Raw genomic sequence first — 24,244 nt, forward strand, 5'->3', positions numbered from 1 at the left:
TCCTTTTTTTTTTTTATTTTTTTTTTTATTTTGCTGATGGTGTGTTCTGGGAGAACAGATCTAAGATGAATATTGGTTGCAGCGTGAGGGATAGAATCCATGACTATGTTTAGATTATGCTATACTTTCTCTTCCTATTAAATTGGCAAGAAGTTTTAATTTCACCCATTTGAAATGATCTTCATTCAGCTGTTAGGTTCCTGAAGGTGCACTTGACCCAGTCAGCAGCTGAGCAAGGTTTTAGTCTGCTCAGTACCTCTTTTGATTTACAACCAAAATTGTCCTTTGCTCCTTAGACTGACACGGGCAGATCACTGCAAGCTGGGAATCCTCTGATGGGAAGAACTGAAGGATTGTGAGTCAGGTCTTTGCAGAGGGGAAGTGCCTGGGCTGATTGCAGATGATTCAGAACAGGATCAGAATTATCAGATATCACAGCCTTTTGGTTGTTTAAGGAGGTTGGATTGAAGGAGTGGTGTGAGGAAACAAGAGCAGTGATGATGACCTCAAATATTGCTAAAAACTCCACAGCCCTAAGGGGGGTGTATACTAACAGGATAAATAGAATTTCTTACACATTTTCAAGTTGGAAGTGTTTTATCAGACAACAATTCAGCAACAGTATGTGCTCAGAAGCCTTTAATGTGCCTAGAGTAGATTTTCATGTGGATAAGTACCCAGTGGGAGGCTGTCTTAGCCTAGCATAGAATAAAACTACTTCTGGTTTGGAAAGAAAGTTCTTTCCAAGGATGGCAGTGTGTGCTGTCCTCTTGAAGGAGCTGTGTGAAAACAATTACCTTTACCTAATCAGTAAAAAGTTATATAAAAATATTATTATTGGACCAGAATATAATGTAAAACTAGAAACTGTAAACCAGCATTTCAGAAAATGTACAGTAGCCTCCCCACTTCTGAAAGGGAAAAAAAATTCCTGGTAAAAAGCTGGGGTGATTCATTATAACTAGCATAATATTTTGGGTTTTGTCATGCAGCATATGAACCATGTCTAGAGTTGCAAATGTTTTTCAGTGAAATAAGCACATTAATTTCAAAGTGTGGCAAGTTGGTTTTTGGATTCGTTTTTTCTTTTTTAGGTTTTTTTTTTTTGATGAGTAAGATTTCAGTATTTGAAAGATACATTTTTAATTAGAAAATCTGTCTTTAGCATTCTCTTGTAATGGATTGCTGCATTGCTTCAAACAGAATGATTTCTAGGACAGCCTAGGTGATTGCCTTTGAACAGTCTGATGAAAGCAGTGCTCTTCAGCAGTTTTATATAGGACAGTGTGCTAAATATGTTTGTAATATAAATCACGTCATGCAGGCGTGTACAGATATCAGAGCAATGTATATATTATTTGCAAGAGCAATTCAGCTTTTATTTAGCAGTGAACTGATTTAGATTTAGAGGGAGCTAGGTGCTGGTGCTTTAAATTACTTTTACTGCATTTTCTAATTTCTAAGCCATTCACCTACTTGCACTAAAAGTTGTCATCTGAACACTTTCCACCCCTTGGGGTGAAATTTCAGGGTTTAGTTTGTAAATTAGCTATTTTACATCTGGTAATTAAGACAGACCTGATCTATGTTTTGTCCTTTTGGATATGAAATTACTTTCTCGGAAGGCCAGTACCTTCAAGTGTAAACACTGGTAATTCCAGCCTTGTTACATTTGTTTTTCTTTTCCCACCCCCGATCCCCAGGCATGTGCTCTCTGCATTCAGCTCTTGAGTTTATCTCAAGATGAACTTGGCATGACAGTTACTTCACACCCACTGCCAGGTTAAAAATAAATCTTAATATGATTACAGTGACAAATGCATAGTCAGTAATGAATATAATTTTAAAAAATATTTTAAAAGAGCGTTGAAATTTATCTCTTGTTGTTTTGCAGGCTTTTGAAATTTGAAAGGTTCACATTATCTTTTTTCCCTGCATTTCCTCTCTGCAGCACTTCCTCAGTTTACTCAGTTGTGGAAGGGGATATAAGGGGTGATGAAGTAAGTTTTGGTTGGCTCTTTCAATGATAGAATAGAGCCTTTCATGGCATAATCTATAAACCATAATGAAGATGATGGACTTTGGGTCAAGCTAGTTAAAAACCCAATCTGTATTTGGAAAACGCCCTGCAGACTCTTTGAATGCTGTATCTGGAAGTTAAATAAATGCTCTTAACTGACAGCTGACGTTCCTGTGTTATCTAGTGGTGCCTAAACCTGGCTCCCTGCTCTCCTTTTGTTGTTTGGTGAGGGGAAAACCTGGGTTGCTGATTACAGTACAGACAAAGCTGCTTTGCTTTTCATCAAAAAAGTGCAAGTCGCTTTATGACATTCAAACCAAATTCTTGCCTCATCCTATGGCAAAATACATACAGCACATTGTGTGTGCATACAATTGGGGGTGGGGGAAGAATATTATCATAATATGATGATGCATTTTGCATGAAGCTCTCCAGAATGCCTCATTTGAGCTTTTGCCATTGTAATTCCATGTATCATTTCAGTGTTAAGCAATGCCCCAGGGTCAGAAAAACCTATAAGATGCAGCTGGTAGTTAACCTATGTGTCACTAGTCTGCACAGAGGATGTAGACCAGAACATTTCCATATGAATAACGCCATCTGTTTTTTAACTCCCTTGCATTTAGTTCTCAGCCTTCCCCAGTTACAGGCAGTGCCCTGTATCTTGTTTCAGTTTCTTGTCAGAAGTGCCCAGTCACAGCCTTTGTGACCCAGAGGGTCAGAAAGCAAGAAAGCGTGTCTGGGGCTCACGTTGCCAGAGCTGACGTAATGAACAGGGAGAGCAGGGGAAAGTTGAGGCTTCGGTTTGAGAGACCCTAAATAGTGCCAGATGCTGGACTGATGGGATAGCTAATAAGAGCTGTAGTGGTAGACCTAGGGAGGGGGAAAAGGGGGATTAATTTATTTTTTTCCTCAACCTGAGGACCCTACAGGTTTCCAAAGACAGGCATTCAGGACCACATTCACATTTAAAATATAACTTATTACAGTGTTTAGAACATTTTGTTGGTTACTTTTTTCAAGATACCTGCAGATCATGCATGTGATATTAGGTTTCTCTAATCACAAACTCCAAAAGAGCTGTTTAATTCTCTTTTTGCCCAAATTTAAGTGAGACACACTACTATGTAACACTACGTAATTTATATTTTGTTTTTTGTCAGTTAAGACAGTGCTGTTTTTCAAGTAAAATGCTAGATTGCTGAACTTTTTGAAAGATTTATTTGCTTGTGAATAGGAAATACACCCTGAGTAATGGATATTGAGTTTCAATCTTGGCAATGCTGATTTGTGTGGGATCAAGATTTTAATTTTGAGTAGTTTAATGAGGACCAATGAGCCTCAGCTGTGTCCTGTTGGGAGCTGGTTATAGCATAAAAATGCTGTAAGATCCTTCAAGAGTAAGTAGGATCCTCCTCCCTTGTAAATGTCTCAAAGGTACCAGTCAGTGTTGGCTTTGATCATTGCCAACATTTGAAATCTTGTGATTCCCATGTTGTCACAGTATCTTTTTGTTAGATGTTAATTTCCCTGTATATAGAAGAGCTGCTACATCTAGTAATTTTTTTTATCCTAGTTTTTTGCCCTCCAAAATGGCATTTGCAGATGAGTTATGAACACTAGGATGGTTTTTAAGATACTATGATTGTATTAGCTGATATAAAAGTTTTTATTTTTTGAATTACATATTTGCCAGAAGACACTCTAGTAACCTTGCAGATACAAGCCTTGTTTAGCCCACCTTAGTGTCATCATAAGTAATTCTAACACATTTCTTAAGGGCTTATTGTAAAAATAATGAACAACTTCTATATTATGCATACAGGACCAAAAAAGTAAAGTTCCAGCGTCAAACCAAAAGGATTAAGGCAGTCCCAGGGGAGTAAGTGGAAGCTGCAGAAAAACAACCCAGATGGTACCTGCCTTGCTTTGGGTAACAGGGAGCAGTGCCTGGAATGTCTGTGATGAGAACTCCTTTGCACACTCAGTGTTGGTGCTTTGAAGGCTGTTCACTCATAGCAAGGGGGGTTTCTGTGCTTTTTGTGCTTGGCAGGATTTCAGGGATGCTGTGGCTCATGCCTCCAGGCAGCTGGGGAAGCCAGTGATTGAGGACAGAATCCTGAACCAGATCCTCTACTACCTACCTCAGCTCTACGAACTCAATCGGGACCTCCTGAGGGAATTGGAGGAGCGATTGTCTCACTGGTGACTATCAATGAAGGGATTCCACTCCTTTGATGTTGAAATTTATCTGGGGGCTTTATGTGACTGTGATAATGGTTTGACTCTTGTTTGTGTTTCATGTACCTTCCTAAATGTCAGAATGTACTTTGAAAGTATAGGAGATTATTTTTCATTTAGATGTGCTTTTATGCCATTAGATGCATCCCAAAAGGTCCAGAAGGCATGTCAATACGTTTTTGTAGCAATCACAGTTTTTATTTGAAATTTCATTTTGAATTGAAATTTCTGGCCCCTGCATGAGTATGATAAGTGCATTGATTTCATCAGGGAAAAAGGAGGCTGTTCTGAAGACTGGTTTGCATTTTAGAGGTAGTTTAGATCTACTTATCAGGCACAGCGCTGATTGACAGCCACAATCCCTTTGAAGATCATTCTCAGTTACCACTGGTGGGTGGAGCTGTACAAAACTCACTGACAAAGGCACTGCAATGGGTAAGGACTTTGCTCGCCTTGAACTAAAGTGTTCAAACAGTTCAAGCCCCTTTTTAAAAGACTGTATATGAAGTGGTTGTCATCTAACACTAGTGTGTTGACATGTGCCTAGTAAGGTGTTTCAGAATAGCAACTGAGATGGGAACCTATCTGCTGTAAGCATTTTCTTCAGAGCATAAACTAGCACATCTTACTCTGAAAAAGAGAGATGTTTTGCTGTAGGGTTAAGATGTATGCTATTTTTAGCTCTAATTTCATCTTTTTTTTTTGTTGTTTGTTTCTAGGCTTGAGCATCAAAGAATTGCTGACATATTTGTTAAAAAGGGTCCCTACCTAAAGATGTATTCAACTTACATCAAAGAATTTGATAAAAATGTTGCATTATTAGATGAACAGTGTAAGAAGAATGCAGGATTTGCATCAGTAGTCAAAGACTTCGAGGTATTGTATTCTTTTTTAAAGTATAACCTGGTTTGTGCCGTCTTAGCAGTTGTGATCCTTCAGTGGGCTTTAGAAACTGTCCTTAATTTGTTTGTGTTTGGTGATGGGGTTTTTTTCTGCAGTCTAGGCTTAAGACAGGAAGAAGACAAGAGGCCTTTTGAATTCTGCAATGTTGCAGATTTGGATTTTTTTGAATGCAAACTCAAGATAATTAGCATTTTTGAAGCGTGAATCTTTTAATTCTGTGTTGTCTTTAGAGGTGTGGATTAATTAAAACTCCTGCAGTGAGCACTCCTGTCTTCTCTGCCTTTTTGCCTAATGAACACTGACAGCGATCACAAAGGAGCAGGTTGCCCTTGCTATCCTGTTTCCTTTATTTCTGGGAAGCTTCACCTCTCTTCCTCCTAGGTCAAAGCACCTGTTTTGAATCTACAGAATATGAGTGCTAACTAGTGTCTTTCATGCATGGGTAATTCTGCATGCAGTCTTCCACATGGAAATGCTTGCTCTGTAGTGTGGTGCTTAACACTGTGGCAGTATCACTTTTCAAAGATAAAAAGCTTATCCAGTATAATCAGTAGTTGTTTGGAGGCATGTTTTCTTTTGCTGGAACCTTTGACTGCTGTGGAATTGTTATTTATTTTGGGTGTTTCTTTCAGATGAGCCCCCGCTGTGCTAGTCTGGCCCTCAAGCACTATCTGCTCAAGCCAGTTCAGAGGATTCCCCAGTACAGGCTTCTGTTGACAGGTACAGTCAAGCTTTTTGCAGCTTCAGAAGCCAGTCTTCACATGCCCCAGGACACCTGTTTTCAGACAGTTGTATCCATCTGTAAAGTGTGTTTGTCTGATTTCACATATGTGAGGCTTTTTTAAAACAAGTCACAGTATGTGAAGCTCTTGTTAAAACATTGCATGGGTTTAGAGGCTTTTCTTGCTAATATTGATTGTGGTAAGATACACAAGCAAAGTCCTAACGTTTACAGCACTGTGGTGTGTTCTGATGGTAGATTCAACAATACATAGAAAACATGAAACCTGTGACAGTTTTTGCTAGAATCTGTGGTAATAGAAGCCTGTAACTTCCTCAAAGGGTTGAAATGTTCCTGTCCTGCTCTGGGTTTTCGTTTTTTGGGGTGATGGGGGTTTAACAAATGAAAAAGGCTGTATGGAAAATTGGAGCAATGAGAAAAAAGATATCTATGCAATTGTGAACTTTTGTGAGCTGCTTCTCCATTTCTTCCCCACCCAGGTATTTTGTCTGTAAAATCCATTCTCTTTTAAAGGCAAAACACATGTTTTTAGTGCACACCAGTAAGTGCTTAAGACTTGCTACCAGAGCCAGCTGAGGAGCTGATTTGTAGCTAGGAAATCTGGGCTCTGTACTCTGTGCTGGCACTGGTGTGTTTGGGTGGCCTTGAGCGAGTGATCTCCATGATGCAGTGGGGTTTTCTGTCTGTAAAGGGAGGGCACTGACAGAGGCCTCCTTTGTGAAGTATTTTGAGATGTGTTTGTTGTAAGAGTGGGATGGCTCCTGTAAGGATTTGGAAATACTTAAGGCATTGTTTTTGAGAGCCATTGCTTCTTGATGAGCAATTTAAAAATAACCTCTGTTTATGTAGTAACTGCAAAATAAAATGCTCCGTGACCTTTTTTTTGGCTCTGTAGCAGCTCATTGGCATTTCCCCAGCATGTACTTAGACTAGTGATGCTGTGGCAGATTCAGATTTAAGTGTTATAGAGCAGTTTTCAAATTATTAACACTGACTTTTTTCATTTTAATCATCTCGTTAAACTCAAGGTGTTGAAAAAAGGGGGAGAACTCTTATTAAATGGAATACTTTATAGGGGAAAACCTTAATGATACTTAATTGATAAAATCAACCCATAAAAGGCATTGGGGGACTTGCTTTATTTTAAAGGGATACTCACCTAGGACATGGTATAGTTTGTTAAACACTTCAAAATCAGTGGAGCCTTGGGTAAGTTGACAGGTTTTAATTGAAATGGAGTTTGGTTGAATAGGGGATCAGGATGGAGCAAATGCCATTGTCAATATACACAGCAGAGTGATGGATGGCACTGAAACAAAGCTCAGATGTTGAAGGGGAATTCCTTGTGATGATGAGCTGTCATTGTGGCTGGGACAGAATGTTTTAGACCTGAAAAAAGCCTCATCCTGTGCTGATGGGGGTTATTGTGGGGATCCCCGATGTGCAGACCTTACTGTGGCTGCCCAGCTTTAAATACACCTGCAAATGCTGCTGAAAGGAATGGGATTGCCATACTGGTGGCAAATTTAGAAACATAATTTTCTCTTGTTCTGTGGGAACAATAAAATAGATCAGGCCAAGAATTTAATGATGCTGGAGCTGGAGAGTGATGTTTTGGATCTGTTTCATTTTCAGCCTGTTCAGTGTTTCGTGCATGTATGCTGCCCTTGAGTTCTGACTCTTCCCTGTCTCTGTGGATCACCCATCTGCTTAGTTACCTTCCAACAGCTCTGTGTAATAGTGAGCAATGCCTCTCTAAGCTTGTGCTAAATGAACATCTGGAGGACGTGCAAAACATTTGTATCTCTTGTTACAGTGGGTGAGATGTAGCCATGGAGCAGCTGCCTAGGCCGGAGATGGGGGGGATCTGTGGGGAGGAGGGCAAGAGCAGCAGAATGAAAATAATCCAGGAAATGAAGCTGTCAGGCCTGAGTCAGCAGGGATTTCTTCCCATTTAGATGTTCTGTGTCAGTGGGACAGCTTTGTACTGGTAACCTGCTGCTACTCGGTCACATCACAAGATTGTTGCGGTGCTTTGAAGTGGAGTTACTTTTGTGCTAACAAAAGCAGGAGCAGGTGGACTCATAAATAAGCCAAGGAGATGAACAGTTTAGCACTGTTTCTGCTTAATTATACAGCTTCTCCAGTCCAGTACGTGGACTTCCACTTCTTCACATAGCGGCCCTGAGTGCTGTACAGTAAATATTAGATGCCTTATGGGGGAGCCTAATCAGAGGCCTCTGATTTCTGAGAGAAATGAAAGAGGTGATTCTCTTCTCCCTCTAATTTGAGTAGATTACTTGAGACTGTGCAATATGAACAGGCTCTTGATTGTCATAGGATAAGCCTCTCTCCTCTTTTTCACAGCATAAGGTTGGCAGAGAGTGCCTTTTATTATCCTTGACTGGGTTATAGTGAGGGGAGGCTGAGTGAGATGAAAAATTAGCCTTTTTGCACTCTGCAGCTTTGCAGGTTGGAAATAGAGTTGTCAGACTCAAGACCAATTACATGTAGTGGAACAATTGCTTTGAGTTTAAATTCATTACATTAGACAGCCCAAGACAAAAAGTAGCTAATGACGCAGAAGATAATTTTAAGCAGAAGAAGTGATAGCCACTTCCCCCAGCAAGTGGGAAGAAAGAACTGGGGGCTGCTGTCAGGTAGAAGTAGGCATACAGAAATTTTCATCACAAAAACAGTACTAGTGTGCTTTTGTGTTTATTTTTGCTGTGCTTTGGAGTGTCCAGCAGAATTAAGAATTTCTGAAGGTATAATTAAGGTCTTTCTAGTCTGAACAACAAAAGCTTATTTCAGAGGAGATTTTTTTTTTTTTTTTGCAAAGACATTAAATGCCATTTCACCTTAATATCTGACTTCTGTATTTATTTAATCTAGGAATACTTTTGCAAAAATTTTACTGCAACATTTTTCATGTCTGTGAAATCAGCTTGTCTGCATAGTTTATGCCAGTACCTCCAGAAGGCTGTTGTAAGCACAGAATTTCCAGTGTGTATTCACAGAAGAGACTAATAATATCTGTTCTGATGCCTCTCTGAAGCTGAGTTTTAGCTGTGAACTGAGGTCCACTTATCAGATAAAGAGAGTACTAAGATGAAAATTACCTATTTATCACTTTCAGGATTTTACAGTTGTTTTATTGGCTGCTGCAGTTTTGTAAGACAAAGGCTGCCTTTGGTTTTAAATATGTAATTTTAAATGAATGCTGTTATGTTAAAATTCTTGATTTTACCTCTTCTATTCACTGATTATTTAATTTAAAATGCTTGAAAATGCCCATCCAAAAATGGATTTGAGTAATGGTGTTTTGGGAAACGTGTTATAAAGCATGAATATGCCAAGAAATAATTAGTTCCCATCTTGGGTCTCTGGTTTTATGTTTCCACTGCAATTACTTTGGATGTTAAATTGGATGTCTTCGTGTACGAGGGACAGTGTCTTAGAGTGCCAGCTGTACATTTGCAGATGAGGAAATTATACCCACCTTACCTCTTGTTCCCAGCCTGTAGAGGTGAGTGTGTAGTTTGGGAGTCTTAATTCTGTATGAGCTGTAGGGACTCATTTTTTCTACTGGGAGATTCCCATTGGAGTCTTTTGTACTGGCTCCAATGAACATCAAGTTGCAATTGTAAAGCTTTAATTTGTTGGCTTAATGGTGGAGTCCAAAGAGTGCTCTGGCACAGCTCCAACTTTAGAGGCCACCAATCCACAGGAAGGGCAGGAGAGGGCACCTGGTGTTGTATCTGCGACAGGTTAAACCAAATTAAACTTGGTGTGAACTCTTCCCAGTTCCTTTCAAAATACCTCCTGTTAATTCCTCCCCCCCCCATACAAGCCTCTTACAAGAACACCCCAAGGTGAAGCAAGATTAAGTTTTAAAAAATGGAATATATGGCCACCTAAATACTGCATTGGAATGGCTGGTAGCTACTACAGCACAAGATTTTGAGGGACATGAAGGATGCAATATTGATGGAGTACAGCAGACAAAGTTTTGGTCCAGGTCAGACTTGTCTTAAAAGATCACATGTGCACCAAATCCTGCTAATGATCAAGCAGAACTCTGAGGAGAGCAGAAAGCTGAGTGTTCCCATGGCCCAGCCAATCGTGCTTCCCAGAGCTCCCTCCCTGCCTCCCAGCCGGTTCCTCTTCCTGCACCCCAACCTGCTCTTCATGCTTCTCCCTTGGATCCTCCCTTAGGTCTCTGCCAAACAATAAAATGTCAGTGCCAAATGTTTCTCTTCATGTAGTTCTGTTTTTTTCAAAGCTTTCATTAACTGTGACAAGTTCTCTCACTTTTCATAGCAATTCTACTGCAGAAACATGTTTCATAATTCCCTTTTAATTTTGTGCATAAGGAAAAGATTACAATGCACTGAATGCTCTCTGAGGGGCACGCATGAAGCAAGACATCTTATAAAGGCAGGAACAATTGGCTCCTGATCCTTTTTGAATGAAAGAATGAATTTGGGTAGGGCAGGCATATGGGAGTTGAATTATTTCACTCCTACGTGAAGCTTGTACAACTGAGAAGCTAAAATTGAATGCTTACTACATTACATGTAATTAGTTTTCATTAGATCTGCCAGAATATTAATACTTCATTTAAAAGGTAATTATAAATCAGTATTTGTTGACTTTATCAATCTAATGTATATCTCTTGGAATGTTTCTGGTTTGGTTTCTTTTCATTTTAAGAAGTTCAAAGATTACAGAGTACATGATTGATGTTTTACTGAGGATATATATTAAGCTTTGACAGAGTATTGCACTTTTTGATGAACTAGACACTCAGCCAGGGAATGGAAGCTCGAGGGGGATGTCTTCATGTATAGTCATACATTTGGAGTTAATTTTAGCGAAGTAAAATAGATTTTAAAACTACCAGGACTTTAATGGATCGAGGTTGCCATCTCGTGGTTGAACTACAAGTGTCACTGAAAACGCCTATTTGAACATTGAGGGAAGTATATTGTTTTTATTACTGAAAAATATTAATCTTTATCAGATCTTCTGTAGTGGACTATTTTTTAATAGCTCCTAAAGACTAGTTTTGGTGTTCAGACAAATATCTATAATATTCGAAATTTTTTTACATCAGCTTAAGTGTAAATGATTGCAAGTATGTACTAATTTTTCACTTGCTTGTTTTTTCTGGAATAATGTATACAGTATATCGCTTTTCACTGGAGAAGACCACTGTTTCAGTAACCTATCTCTTTGCTGATATACTTTCTTAGTGGAGATGCTAGTTTTCACTTTGTTATTACCTTGACTGATTTAAAAGATAAAGTAGTAGATCTTTGTCAATTAGGTTGCAGATCTGAACAGCAGATTTCCAGGAAAAAGATGGGGCTTACTACTTTCTGGTGTTGTTTATTTATTTAACAAAACTATCTCTATATTCTTTTTTCTTTATACAGATTATTTAAAGAATCTTTTAGAAGAATCTGCAGACTATAGGGACACTCAAGGTAAATGTGTCTTTAAAGAAATAACAGCATATGTACCAATGTTTCAAGATTTTAAATGCAAAATGCTAAGTCAGTAATATAAATGTTTTCCATTTAGTTCTAAGTCTCTCACCAGAGATACTAAAAGATTGCAAGCTTTTGCTTCAAAAAAGTTTGGAGCTGGCAGTCATATCAGCTCACTCTTGAATTGAAACCAAGAGATAAGAGTGAAGTTCCACAGGCAGTTTAAAGAGATATTTTAGGCACTGCCATTGAAAGAGACAGTCCCTTGCATCTGCAGACCTTTATAGGCAGCATGCTCTCTCCAGCTATCAGCCCTTCTGGCCTCCTCCCCTCTCTGTGCCAGGTCAAGCATCCATGTGGCAGAAGTGAGCAAGATGAAGGAGCTGCCACGGGTAATATTTAACCTGAGGAGTTCTCCAGTTTGAGTTGTCAGAAGCTGCACAAACACACGTTTCTCACACAGGTTTTTGCCTGCATGTGGGGAGAAAGGAGATCAGAGGAAATGAGAAGTCATTGGTGATGAAGAGAACAGGAGCACACATTTCATGGTAGTGCAGGATTAGGGTGGTTTAATTCAAGCATATCAATGCACTGCACATTCAGGCTGTTTCCTTCTTCAGAGTGTGCCTCAGCAGTACAAAAAATGCTCCCAGTTGATGTTTCCATTTCATTTGCATGAGATCCTGTCACATTTGTGCAAGTCCATTGCCTTTAGAAGAGTTGTGCAGATGTAATTGATTGAGCTGCAATATATGAACACCTTCAATGCACTGAGCCAAGCTTGCTTTGTCTGCTGGTACAATACCATCAAATATATGAGTAAATACATTTCTTAGGACATTTAGACATATTTGAGTATGTTGAAGATACAAGTCAAAAATAATTTAACTTACAGCTCTTCAAGATATAGAAAATTTCATCTTGCACTTCTTATAGCTGTCAACAAAATAATACTTGTACTGCATGTTGAACAGCTGACCACTTGAAAAGAGAGCAACCTAAATATATAGTTCACTTTTTTGTGGTTTCTCCAGCTTCTCTGGGTTTTGTAGTAATATCTTTCATAGTGTTTTTCTCTCCCTTCTTATATCAAAGATAGAAGCTGAAGTTCAGTTAGAACAATGCCTAAGTGTTAACTTGAAATCTGATATATTTGGTAGTCCATCTTAGAATTTGGGTAAGAAAAGAAAATCTAATCTTTAGTCACCAAGATCTTTCTTGTAATAATTAAGCTTATCTTACTTCTGACTTTGCTTAGTTGTTTAATTCCAATGCAGAGCCTGGGAGTAGGAATGGAGGGGGAGACTAGGTTTGGTTGTGATTAGTACTCTTGGAAAAAAACCCAAATAGCACAATTCTTCTTGCTGACCTTCATTTGAATACATTACTTCAGCTAAGTGGTATAAGTGGAATGCTCTTCCTTGCCAAAAAGCACTTTGTTTATGGACGTTGACCCTATAGATTATTTTATGTTGTTGTTTAGATTCATTTAGTCTTGGCTGTATAAATAGTCCTGAGATCCTGGAACTTTCCCTTCACTAGCCAGCAAATTTTATCATTTTATCTAAAATTCTTCAATCTTTCTTGAAGTCAATAAATAAAATTTTAATGTTCTAATATATAGAGTAACTGAGAGATGAAGGAAACTATAACAGAGAGAATCAGGTGCTCATTCCTGTCTTTGTGAATTAAGCTACATTTCCCTTCATCTTCTTTCTTGTGGGTGGGAGCTGGGGAGGGTTTTGTCTGAAGCAGCTCCAGCATTACCTGGAAAGAGACCACCAGCTACATTCCAGCAGGTTTGCTTGGTTCCATGACATCTATATCTCAACTTAAATCTTGATCAAATCCTTGATACGTGCTATGTATCTTAGCTGTTTGACTCTGTGCTTTCATCCCCTTGGTTTGTGACAATCTTCTACAAAAATTCTCCTTCAATTGGCTTAGGAGGAGCTTTTTGTTCATGTCTGTTTAGTTTCTTATATGGCTTCATGAGGTTCTGAACCTTTCAGTTCAGAAAGCTCTATCTTTTAACATACTTCCTTTCCAAATATGAGTCAACAATAAGGGAAGTATATGCATTCTACAGTACTAATACTCTAATGATTAGCTAGGGAAAAACCCAAGGCCTTGGTTTTACCTGATTTGGTAGGCTTCTCTGTGGACTTTTAACCAAATTTATTCCTTTCTTTGAAGTGCTTGACTGTAGTTCAGTTACTCACAAGGTGCTAAATGCTTTAGAGACTACATTTCAGCACAACAGTTGTTCCAGCTTTCGGTTAAGTGTCATTTTTCTAACTTAAGTAAAGTGCAGGTTTTTGGATAAGATCCTTGTATGGGATGGATTCTTGGACTTGAAGATTCACTGTGTTCACATAATCATTTTATATAACTGCTTTTTGCACTTACACCTTAGGCTCTTTCACAGTTGATCTTTCTGGTTATTAAATATCAGTACTTAATAGATTTGCTCATATTTGGTAGCATTTTCCAGAGATTTATTTTTCTTTTGGTATTACAAGTTCAAAATTTAGAAATTTGAACGTTACCGTTTTTTTGAGGGGCAGAAAAACTAAAGGCAGAAGATAGAAATGACAAAGATTTATATAATTTTTCTAGGTAGTCATCTATGAATGGCACTGATGGCATTTGGGTTAAAATGGCAAAAACTTAGTCCCTAGAGAGTCTCTGTTAAAATGTTGTTAACTTTTCTGCTGAAAGTATAGCAAGTAATTTGTTGTGTGAGAAACTGGAATTTAGCTTTGCCTATATTTTGAGTAACTGTAAGAAATAATTCACACTGTTCGTTGAAGCAATGACTTACTGGGGCATACTTATTAAACCATGATCCAAAGACTCTGGGATTTTTGGGAAGTGCTCCTGAATACAGTGTCTGTACAATAAGATCCTTCAATCTTGGAATGATGTGGAAATGCAGTATGGTATCTGTGCTTTACATGATACTGATGCTAACTGGTCTGTATAACCAAAACATCATTCCTTCATCTTTCAGATGCTTTAGCTGTTGTTATAGAAGTTGCAAACCATGCCAATGACATTATGAAGCAGGGAGTAAGTATTTTGCCATATGAAGCTGATTGATTAAAGCTTTTTCTCTTTCTCTCTCTCTATCTCTCTCTATCTCTCTCTCTTTCTCTCCTTTTTTTTTGTTCCTTAAAATAAATCATGAGTGCAAGGGCAAGTACTTACCTTCTACTTTTTCCCCTCCTAGGATAACTTTCAGAAGCTCATGCAGATCCAATATAGTTTAAATGGACACCATGAGATTGTCCAGCCAGGAAGGGTAAGTGCCCCATGGCATTCAGCAGATTGCAGGGAAAGTGAAGATGATATTCAAGCAAAAACTGATGCTGGAATATACAAAGAAGAAAATTGGTCCCTTTCTTCATTATTAGGTTCTAGCAGTCAAATGAATACTGGTGCTCCTTATGTGTGGGGGTTTTTTAGATGTTTATCTGACAGAAACTTAGAATTTTTAGATTATGATTCCTTGCCCGATCTTGCAGGCAGGTTTTTGTCCTCAAGCTTAACCCTTTATTTCTCATGGTTTCATGTGCAGCATGGAAAACTAATGCAGTCATCCACACTCACTTTTAGAGAAACATAAGGATAAACAGCCTTTCCCAGAAAGGGAACTCTGAATCCCAAAACTTGTGCAGCACTTCTAGTGTAGTAATAATAATAATCATTATAATAGTCATAAAAAAGTTAGTTCATTTGCATGGCATGTGCCCTAAAAGGCTAAGTTTTGCATTCATTGTTTTAATTTACTAGGTCTTTTTGAAAGAGGGAACACTGATGAAGCTATCACGAAAGGTCATGCAGCCAAGAATGTTTTTTCTGGTAAGATGCTATGTATGTTGCCATGGGCCTTATCCTAGTGTAATTTTTAGTGGTTAAAACATTACACTGCAAGCATAACTAAAACTGCAGGTAGTAGAAAAAATTACTAAATTGTTGCTGTTCTATTCAGTCAGTTCTAATGTAGAGATATTATCTGTGGCATATGCACAAATTTTTATGGGAAATCATTTCACATTAAAGCATACTATTTTGAATAATGCTCATTTAAAATCTGAGAGCTTTCATGAGAAGACATTATCTGTGGTACTGTGGAAGGTAGCACAGTTACTCCCTCCCTCTGAGCTGCACCAAATCTTAAAACCTACAACTCTTGTCACTGCTTCTGCACCCTTCCCTCCCTCCTTTCCTTCCTCCCGTCTCCTTCCTCCTCTCTCCTTGCCCTTGCAGGAGCCCACGTGCATCCTGAGCAGAGCACTGGGTGGAAGTTAAGTGCTGAGTTCTTTTCCTGTCTCTGCTACTGCTTTGTTTTGAAACTTCTGTGCATCTCTGAAGTTTCTGTTTCCACTTGAACCTTTTGTTTATCTCTTCTATTTAGACAGTAAAGCAGCTGTTATCCTGTAATTTATTCCATTATTGGTCCACAGTCCTGGCTGAATCCTGTCTTGTAGTTACCCTGATATGAAGAAATACTTCCCTAGGCAGTCCTGGAGTGTGTGTTATACCAGTTACCAAAATACTCTCAAAAATGTGGTGCTATCTCAAGCTTCACAGACTAGATATTGCTAATTTCTGTGTCTCTTGGATTTTCTCTGTGTTTTATGGGGCAAGGGCTTTGTTTGGTTTGTGGTTTTTCATAGATATAAATGGTACAGGCTAGCATTCATACCATTAGACGCAGTGATTTTTCCATTTATCATGTTGTGAAGATTTAGTAATAATTTTAAACATTTGGCTATTTTACAAAGAGTCACATAGCAAAAACTTAAGAGGCACTTCAAGTTTTGGTATTTGTTTATATGTAGTAAATGAAGTTTGGATCCATGTGTTGAACAGCACAGAAAATAAAAAAATCTTAGTTATTGTTCAGTAAGTGCTCTCAACGAATCCAAGTCTGGAAGAACATGAAATAAACAGTAGATGCACTTAAAACTGGTAAAATTCACGAGGTACAGTTAAGTTTGTCATTACAAATTGCTAAAACATTCTGCTATCTCCTAGTTTCTGTATTGCTTTGATTTGTTTGAATGGTTAATTCTAATATCATTGTAAAGTAGTTTGCTATACTATATACCTGTGTACACCAGAAATATTTTTGTCCCTTTTGACAGCCTGTTCTTTAACATCCGTGCACTGTTTAGTCATGTGCCAAATGTATATTTACACAAGGAGGATATAAATAGATACCTATTGTTATCTAAATTCATACATGAAAATGCTTCTTGGATTCTAAGTGGAATAGTAGGAAGTAGGGAATACTTCTGGACAGTTAGCTCAGTACTGTAGGAGTTCTGTACTTCCAGTAAAATCCATCTGAAATTATCTGTCTTTTAACCAACTTTAGTCATTAAAAGCATTCTGTTTTACAGTTCAATGATGCCCTGTTGTATACTACTCCAGTTCAGTCAGGGATGTATAAACTCAACAACATGCTGTCATTGGCTGGAATGAAGGTGAGTCACTTGTTAGACTGAGCCTTTCTTCAAATCTGCGTAAACTCAGGCCTCCAACGTTTGAAAACTTAACTGTGTTTACTCTTGGCAAGAGAAATATGCTTATATTGTTCCAGAGCAATCCTACAGGCTTGACATTTTTTGCATAATGTGGCCTGTGGAATTGCTATCTAGGCCTCCCTAAATATTCTGTTGCTACAGGATCATCTTAGCTGCATTTCACCCAGTGTTGTCCTACTCTGGAATAGTCTGCCTACTAATTTTTTGTATTTTGTTTAGACTGCCTCACTTTTGCCTTTTAACTGTTTGTTATTGCTGACACCCAGAGATTAGGCATCTTTGCCTGATAAGATCCTGGTGGATCAGTTCTCTTTGGTTTATAGATTTGCTAACTGTAAGGGAAGATACAACTTTTCTTCCTGAGCACTTGTGAAAAGCATCAAAGTTAAGCCTTGAGCCCCCTGGGTAATGATAAGGGACATGCATGCAATATAATGACTCAGTTGCTGACATGACACTTAATGGGAACAGTAAATCATTGCCTTGGGAATCATTGTCTCCAGTCCTGTCAGAAAAAATCACCAAGTCAAGTTGTAGTGAATATCTGGCACTCAGGTCCAAAGTTTTGCAAGCAGAGCTACAAAATCTCTTTTGCCAGCAGATGTCTTGCAGCAGCTCAGACTCACTCCTGATTTTTAATCCTCCTTAAGTTGGAAATTTGGTGGCTCAGAAGGATCAACAGGGTAGTGCAGCCCACTCTGGGGTACACCAGTGGGCTACATCTCATCCTGCAGCAGCAGCAATGCCTTTTTTTTGTCCAGTTGCAGGAGGTGCTTGAGGCAACATGACTGGGCCTGTGTGGAAGGTGTCTGACAGCTCTTGAGCTTCATTCCCCTGTACATCTGCAGTGTTTGTATGAGGGCCAGTGACATAAAGGGATGGGCTGCATGTAATCTTAGTGTAGCTGGGCCCTCTGGACTGGTATATAATTTCCTGTTTCTGAGTATTTTCTCTCCGGTGTTCTCCTTCTGCAATAAAAATGTAAGAGATTTTCCAGGAATTAAGACTAAAGCAATGACAAAAGTACCATTTCAGTTTGAATTGAAGTTTTCTCTCTCGGCTGAAGGTTAAGAAGCCAACGCAGGAAGCATATCAGAATGAACTGAACATTGAAAGTGTAGAGAGATCCTTCATTCTTTCAGCAAGGTAAATCTTTCAAATAAACAGTGATTTTGAAACTGTGTGTTTTCAAACAGGCCACACAAGCTTTTTAGAGCTTGTTTTGCACTTAATATCATGAAAAGTTACTCTTGGCTAGAGTGATTACAGAATACAGGGAATCAGTAAATCAGAATGAATACAACCATTGTTTGGTTCCTCTTTTTCACCTTAGCTACACCTTCAGAAACTTCCAGTTAAATTGAAATACTATCCTTGCACTGCCTTTCCTTGAGAGAATTTCAATTTACTTCATTTTAGGCTTTGCTTTTCAGTATTTTTTAGTTCTAAATTACTGATATGCTCTATCTTACCAGATTCTCTAAGTAATAGCAAAGTGTTACATGGTCACTGAGCCAGCTCTGGTCACCTTCATTGAGATGCCTTTAGCAAAGGCCTGTTTTTGTGCATTGTTGTTTTTATGGTGCTTGAATTGAAGTTTTATGTGTTCTGACATTTGTGACAGTGCTGATACCAATGAAGAAAGACATGTTTTCTCTTTTATTTAGCAAAGCTGAGCAAGAGCAGACTGCTGCTTTTTGTGTGACCTTGTAAATGCTGACATGAGAATGCACAGAGATAGCAGTATCTGTAGCTGAGGGGTAGACCAAGGTTAACACTGTCAAAGAAGCCAAAGGAAGTAGCTCGATTGTCAGAGCAGTAGTTATTTATAAAAACCCACTTGAAATGGGTAATTCTGTATTTCTTCAACAAATTTAAACGTTTTTTAGAGGTTTCTGCACACTGGGGGAAAACAATGCATTTCACAGTTTAGGGTATGGTTCTGCTCCAGTGTAATATGAACAGCTCTGTGCTGCTTGGTGACTGCAGGTCACACAGACACATGAAGGCATTCAGGGGATGGCAGCAGGCAATGAGGATTTATCTCTGCTTGACTTGAAACACTGTTTCACTTTTAATTCAGTTGTTCTAAAAAAAATGTAAAAGAATAATTGGAACTTCTGAAAATGTTATCATCTTAACATACAAGCTACTTATTTTCCACAAAACAGCTTAGACTAGTCTTTTTGATGAACTGATTAAGTGGTAGATTAAAAGCAACTCCTGGGAAAGATGTGCTGGTCCATAGGGGAAAATCCCTATAGGTAACATGCTCATCAAATTTGGCAGAGTTTGTGACATACTTTTGTCTTAACCTTGAAATTGCTGGAATTAACCTCATATTGCCAACTGAGGCTACTACAATTTGAGGGTTTTTTGTTTGTTTGTTTGTTTTTGGTTGTTTTTTTTTGTGTTTTGTTTGTTTGTTTGTTCTGTTTGTGTTTTTGTTGGGGGTTTTTTGTTTGTGTTTTTTTAGTGTTGTTGATGTTGCATCTTTGGGAGCATTCAGCTCTGTTATTTTTATACTTGCTGGGAGCCATGCCTGTGCAGGAACCCTAAGTTAGACAGCAGGGTCAGAGAGAGGTTGCATTTGTGTAGCATGAAGGAGGTGCTGGAGGCTCCAGATGTAAATGACAGTTTTCAGATTGTTTTCTGTCTGTCACCAGAACTGGCCTGCTGTGGTGTAGGAGGGACACAATTGAAAAATACTACCAGCAGCCAGTGCTTGCATATATTTTCCCAATCAACTGTGTTTTTTCCTATTGATAAATATTGTAAATGTGAAGAGAATTCACAGCTTGTCAGCCCAGGCTACATCTTCCTTTGCATGATGCCTCATTCTAACAGCTTTTCAGGTCCTACATGGTAAAAAAAAAAACAACAACCTTATTTTCAAAACTGTTCAAATTAGTCTTAAAGACACTAGAGATAAATTTCATTTCCATGGGTTTTTTTCAAATAAGCATTATGTGGAGTGTACACCAAAGAAGAGATTCTGAAATGATCCTGGTAGCAGACACAAGGAAGTGAAAAATGAAGTTGGTGAAAAATTGCTAGTAATAAAAAGCAGGCTAGTTAATAACAGATATATAGATTAATGCCTAGACAAGAGTCTGTCACTTCAGGTTTAGTTTTACTGACTGCATTAGTATTGCACTTTATCTAGTCTGGGTTGAGGTTTCAGTTTTCCTGGGATATCTGTAGGAATGTGAATTGTTTTTCATAGTATAATGCAGTATTGTACTAGAAATCTCTTCATCAGAAAAGCAAGCTAATACATCTGCATGATACAGCAGTGTGCAGAAGTAAAGCTTTGGTCCTGGCAACAGCAGTCACGGCAGCCTGACATGGTCTGCCCCCTCCATAAGGCTGCTGAAGAGCTACCCCAGGCAGACAGAGCTGTATCTCCTCCTGTCCTACCTAAGGATGGTCAGGCAAGGCAGGCTCAGCTGGGAGAGGTGCCCTAAGGCTCTGGAAACAAGAGGGACACACTTCCCCAGTGTCCTCCTGGGGCCACTGAGCTGATCAGCTCCAGAGAGCAGCTGGATGTGTGCCCCCAGCACATGCATTTGCCAGTGGTAGCCATTGCTAGGGTTTTCTGTAATCCGTTTGAGCTTTTCACTGTGATGTTAAATCTTAAATAAATAAAAATAATAATGTTTTAAAAAGCCAATAACACAAATTTTGTTTAGTAAACAAAACCACTTTTGTAAGGATGCAACAAATAGTGGATCTGCAGCAGGGAAAACTGTAGGGGAAGGCTGGAGTGACAGAAGAAACTGCCAATTTTGCTGCAGCACACCATTGCATCAATTCCACTGCCAGTGGCACCACCTTTGTTCTTCCATTCTGAAGGATTGTAAACAATCCTAAAGGCTACCACTAGCAAAGCTACTGAGCATGAGGTTCCTGGTGAAATACAAGGGTGTAAGCCTGTAGCTCATTGTGCAAGCCGCTGCATACAGAGCAGTCCCCACATGGTGGGGATGGTGGTGGTGAGTAATCTCCAAAACCTGTGCCATCTTTCAAGTGAATTAACTGATACAGTTACAGGAATCTAATTAAATGTAACCAGATTTTGAAAAAGCCAAAGGTGTTTATTAGAGTTCTGAATATTTTGTAGTCAATGCAGGCCAGTTGTTCTTTCTGGATGAGGAAGCAAAGGTAAATAGACTGAACAGAATGTTCCACTCAGAATGTGAGATGCTGGGACAGACACTAATGCATTGCTTTGCCCTTGCATGTATCTTATTTCCTCTCCTTTTGTTCTGATTTTTTTGCTGTGTATGCTAGATCTTTTTTCTTTTGCTTGTGCCTCACAGGCTTCCCATGTGTTTACTTTAGCAGATTTGTCCTCTCTGATTCTGTATAGCACTCAGTTTCATTCCATTCAAACCCCTCATTCAAAATATTTTCCTTAAAGGTCCAAAAATAATAAAAGCTTCCAAATTCACCTACAAAACCATTAAATAATAGTTGGCATTAGGCACCTTATTTGTGTAAGTCATTGCTTACCTCTTCCCTAACTTTCCTTTCTCTATATTTTTGTTCAATTCCTTGGTTTAAACAAATTAATTTACTTGATACCAATTAAAAAGTGGGGAATAGAAAAAAAATATGGGAGTGGATTCTTGTTTAAATTTTAGAAAACCTTTTTAAGCTGGCATGGCATCTTAAACAGTCTAGCTGTTCCTCTGCCACAAAACTGCTTCATCCTTCCTCAGAGTCTTCTCTGTGTTGCTGGCACAAGTAGTTGTTTAGCTGTGTGATGGTAATTTAGTTGGTAAATTGATCCAGAGGAAGGGCAGGCTGATGGTTTGCTTTAATATGGATTTGTTTCCCAATCCAGCCTGCTGCATAACTGTGTGTGTTCTGGCACAAGAGTGAAAATAAGATCTAGTGGCTGAGAGAAAGGATACTAGGCTGCCCTTTGCAGCAGGAACAGCACAGATTTATGAAAATGGTGTTGTGCCCATGGACAGAGGAGGTGCTCTGGCACTGCACACAGTCCAGTATAGCTGCAGGATCCTACTGCAGCAGGCCCTCCTCGTGCTCCCTGTGCCGTGCCACTTCAGCCTAATGCTTTCCTTGTGCTTGATTAGTGATTCACCACCAGCCGTGGGATAAAGAGATGGACTAAGCTTACCTGTCTGTCTCTTTGAGTTAGCTCATCCAATGGAAACATTCTGGGGAAAAAACGTTATTGTTTGAAAGTAGCATGACCTGGTGGGAGCAAATAGTGAGGAGCACAAGGCAGGAGAAGAGTCAGTGTGGTTTTATCTGACAGAAGCTTGGAGTTTCACAGGGTTGGGTATAGCAAACTGCACTCTGAGACAGGAAGAGATGGGGAGAAAAAGGCTTGCTGAAATATCAGGTTGCCTTCAAGATGGAAGGCCCATGCCTTTGTTCTAGGAGCATCATTGAAACAAGTATTATTCAGTCTATTCAAGGGTCTGGGGAGAAGGGGGAAGCAATGACAGACAAGCCTTGAAAGAATTACAGGGATTTTGGAAGGAGGAAAGGGAAGGAGGGAATCCACATGACAGCAGACAAATCTTTTTTAGTATTAATCAACATAAATAACTAACACTATGCCAAAGGTTAAAAAATAATGCCAGTTGCAGTAGGAATTGTAGACGTTTTATAAACTGGAATTGCAAGAGAGTTACTCCACTGTGTAATAAAGCTAGTGGAATTCTAATCAACACTTGCTTCTTAAAATGTTAATAATAATAAATTGCTTTTGTGGGTTTTTACTCCAACAGTTCTGCTACAGAAAGAGATGAGTGGTTAGAAGCTATCTCCAAGTCGATTGAAGAATATACAAAAAAGAGAATCACATTTAATCCGAGCAAAAGTCTTGAAGAGGTATATCCCACCATTATTGCTGGTTTGTTCCCCTTTTGAATATAAAGTTTCCTGACAGGTGCTTAGAGAAACGAGAGGTATTCCATGACAAATAATAAAGCAGGATGGTAAATAATTGAACAGATGGTAGAACAGAATATTTCATAGTGTTATCTAATTCATAAATTTATTTTCTTCAAAAAAATCCAAATCAGTTTTCACAGTTCTCTCTGTAGCCTTGTGCACAGAAAGATGAAATGAAAAGGTTTTAAAATAAAGCAGCTATTGATCCAAGTAGGCTGGTAAAGCTTAAAAGTCATTAAATGCATCTCTGTTGTCAGGCTTGCATTATAATGGTCGCTGATGAAATAGTAGGTAGCATTTAAGACCATGACAGTTTATCCGAGAAGGTTTTCCAACACCATTAGCATTATCTTATAATCACTGATGAATATTAGTCTTATTTCTCCTCACTGAATGCAGTGCTGCTGTGCCTGTGTTCTCTCAGGCAGATGCAGAGAAGCAGGAGGAAGACAGTCCTCTGGGATCAAAGGCTCCCATCTGGATCCCTGACACCAGAGCCACGATGTGCATGATCTGTACCAGTGAATTCACGCTGACGTGGAGAAGGCACCACTGCAGGGCGTGCGGGAAGGTTGGCTGATCTTGTGGTTACCTTTTCAGTTGCTCATTCAGGTTCCTTGTGTGGCATTCAGGTGGAGCCTTGTCATCCCAACCACTCTTCTCAGAAACCCTGTACTATGACACAATTACGTGGGTTAGAACCAATATGTTGGGGTTGGTGGTTTGGGGAGTGGAGTTTGGGTTTTTTGGACAGGTGTTATGACAGACCAGTATTCAAACTTCAACATGCTGCATGTTAGTTGTTTTGCATTCTGGAGTGCTATTTATGGTTATTTTGCAATTACATAATACCCACAAATGTTAGCTAAAATGAAGAAGTATCTTCCTCACTAATTTTCGTAAGATAAATAATGATTTTTGATTTTAAGTTAGTACCAACCTTCTTTTATATTTACGCTAATGAAAGCTAAATCTAATAAACTTTATCATTCTTCTTTTAATCTAGTGGGAATACAAAGTTAGAATGCAATGCACTTGAGGCATCTGTAGTGTAAAGAAATCATCAAGAGAGCAATAGCTTTTTAGTTATTTCAAAAAATTTATAATCAAAACAGTTGATCAGATCAGTAGCACAGTAGGCTTGTTCTATTTTTAATGGATCATTAATGTCAGCTTATTGACTCCTAATTCACTGATTTTTTAATACTTAATTTTTATCATTTAGAGGAGGAAAGGATACCATGTTAAGCATAAAGACATGGGGAAAAGCCAAGATCTTAAAACATCTGCACTGTAAAATAATGCCTATTTCAGGTTTTTATGGGCTTAAAAGTGCAGAAGTGAATGTCTTTGGGTC

At 38.8% G+C, this 24,244-nt stretch overlaps 1 protein-coding gene across 1 annotated transcript in view; it reads left to right on the top strand.

Annotated features, from left to right (window-relative positions):
- The window catches only part of FGD6 (FYVE, RhoGEF and PH domain containing 6), a 70,096-nt gene that overhangs the window by 36,200 nt on the left and 9,652 nt on the right, over positions 1-24,244 (top strand). Inside the window, exons 6-16 of the mRNA XM_058022577.1 lie at positions 4,074-4,225; positions 4,981-5,137; positions 5,797-5,884; positions 11,348-11,398; positions 14,415-14,473; positions 14,634-14,705; positions 15,197-15,265; positions 16,813-16,896; positions 18,023-18,102; positions 22,722-22,824; positions 23,312-23,458. Coding sequence (XP_057878560.1) covers positions 4,074-4,225; positions 4,981-5,137; positions 5,797-5,884; positions 11,348-11,398; positions 14,415-14,473; positions 14,634-14,705; positions 15,197-15,265; positions 16,813-16,896; positions 18,023-18,102; positions 22,722-22,824; positions 23,312-23,458 — 1,062 coding nt within the window. The remainder of the gene's footprint in view (positions 1-4,073; positions 4,226-4,980; positions 5,138-5,796; positions 5,885-11,347; positions 11,399-14,414; positions 14,474-14,633; positions 14,706-15,196; positions 15,266-16,812; positions 16,897-18,022; positions 18,103-22,721; positions 22,825-23,311; positions 23,459-24,244) is intronic.

The sequence above is a fragment of the Melospiza georgiana genome, chromosome 4 (assembly GCF_028018845.1).
Source record: "Melospiza georgiana isolate bMelGeo1 chromosome 4, bMelGeo1.pri, whole genome shotgun sequence".
Lineage (NCBI taxonomy): Eukaryota > Metazoa > Chordata > Aves > Passeriformes > Passerellidae > Melospiza > Melospiza georgiana.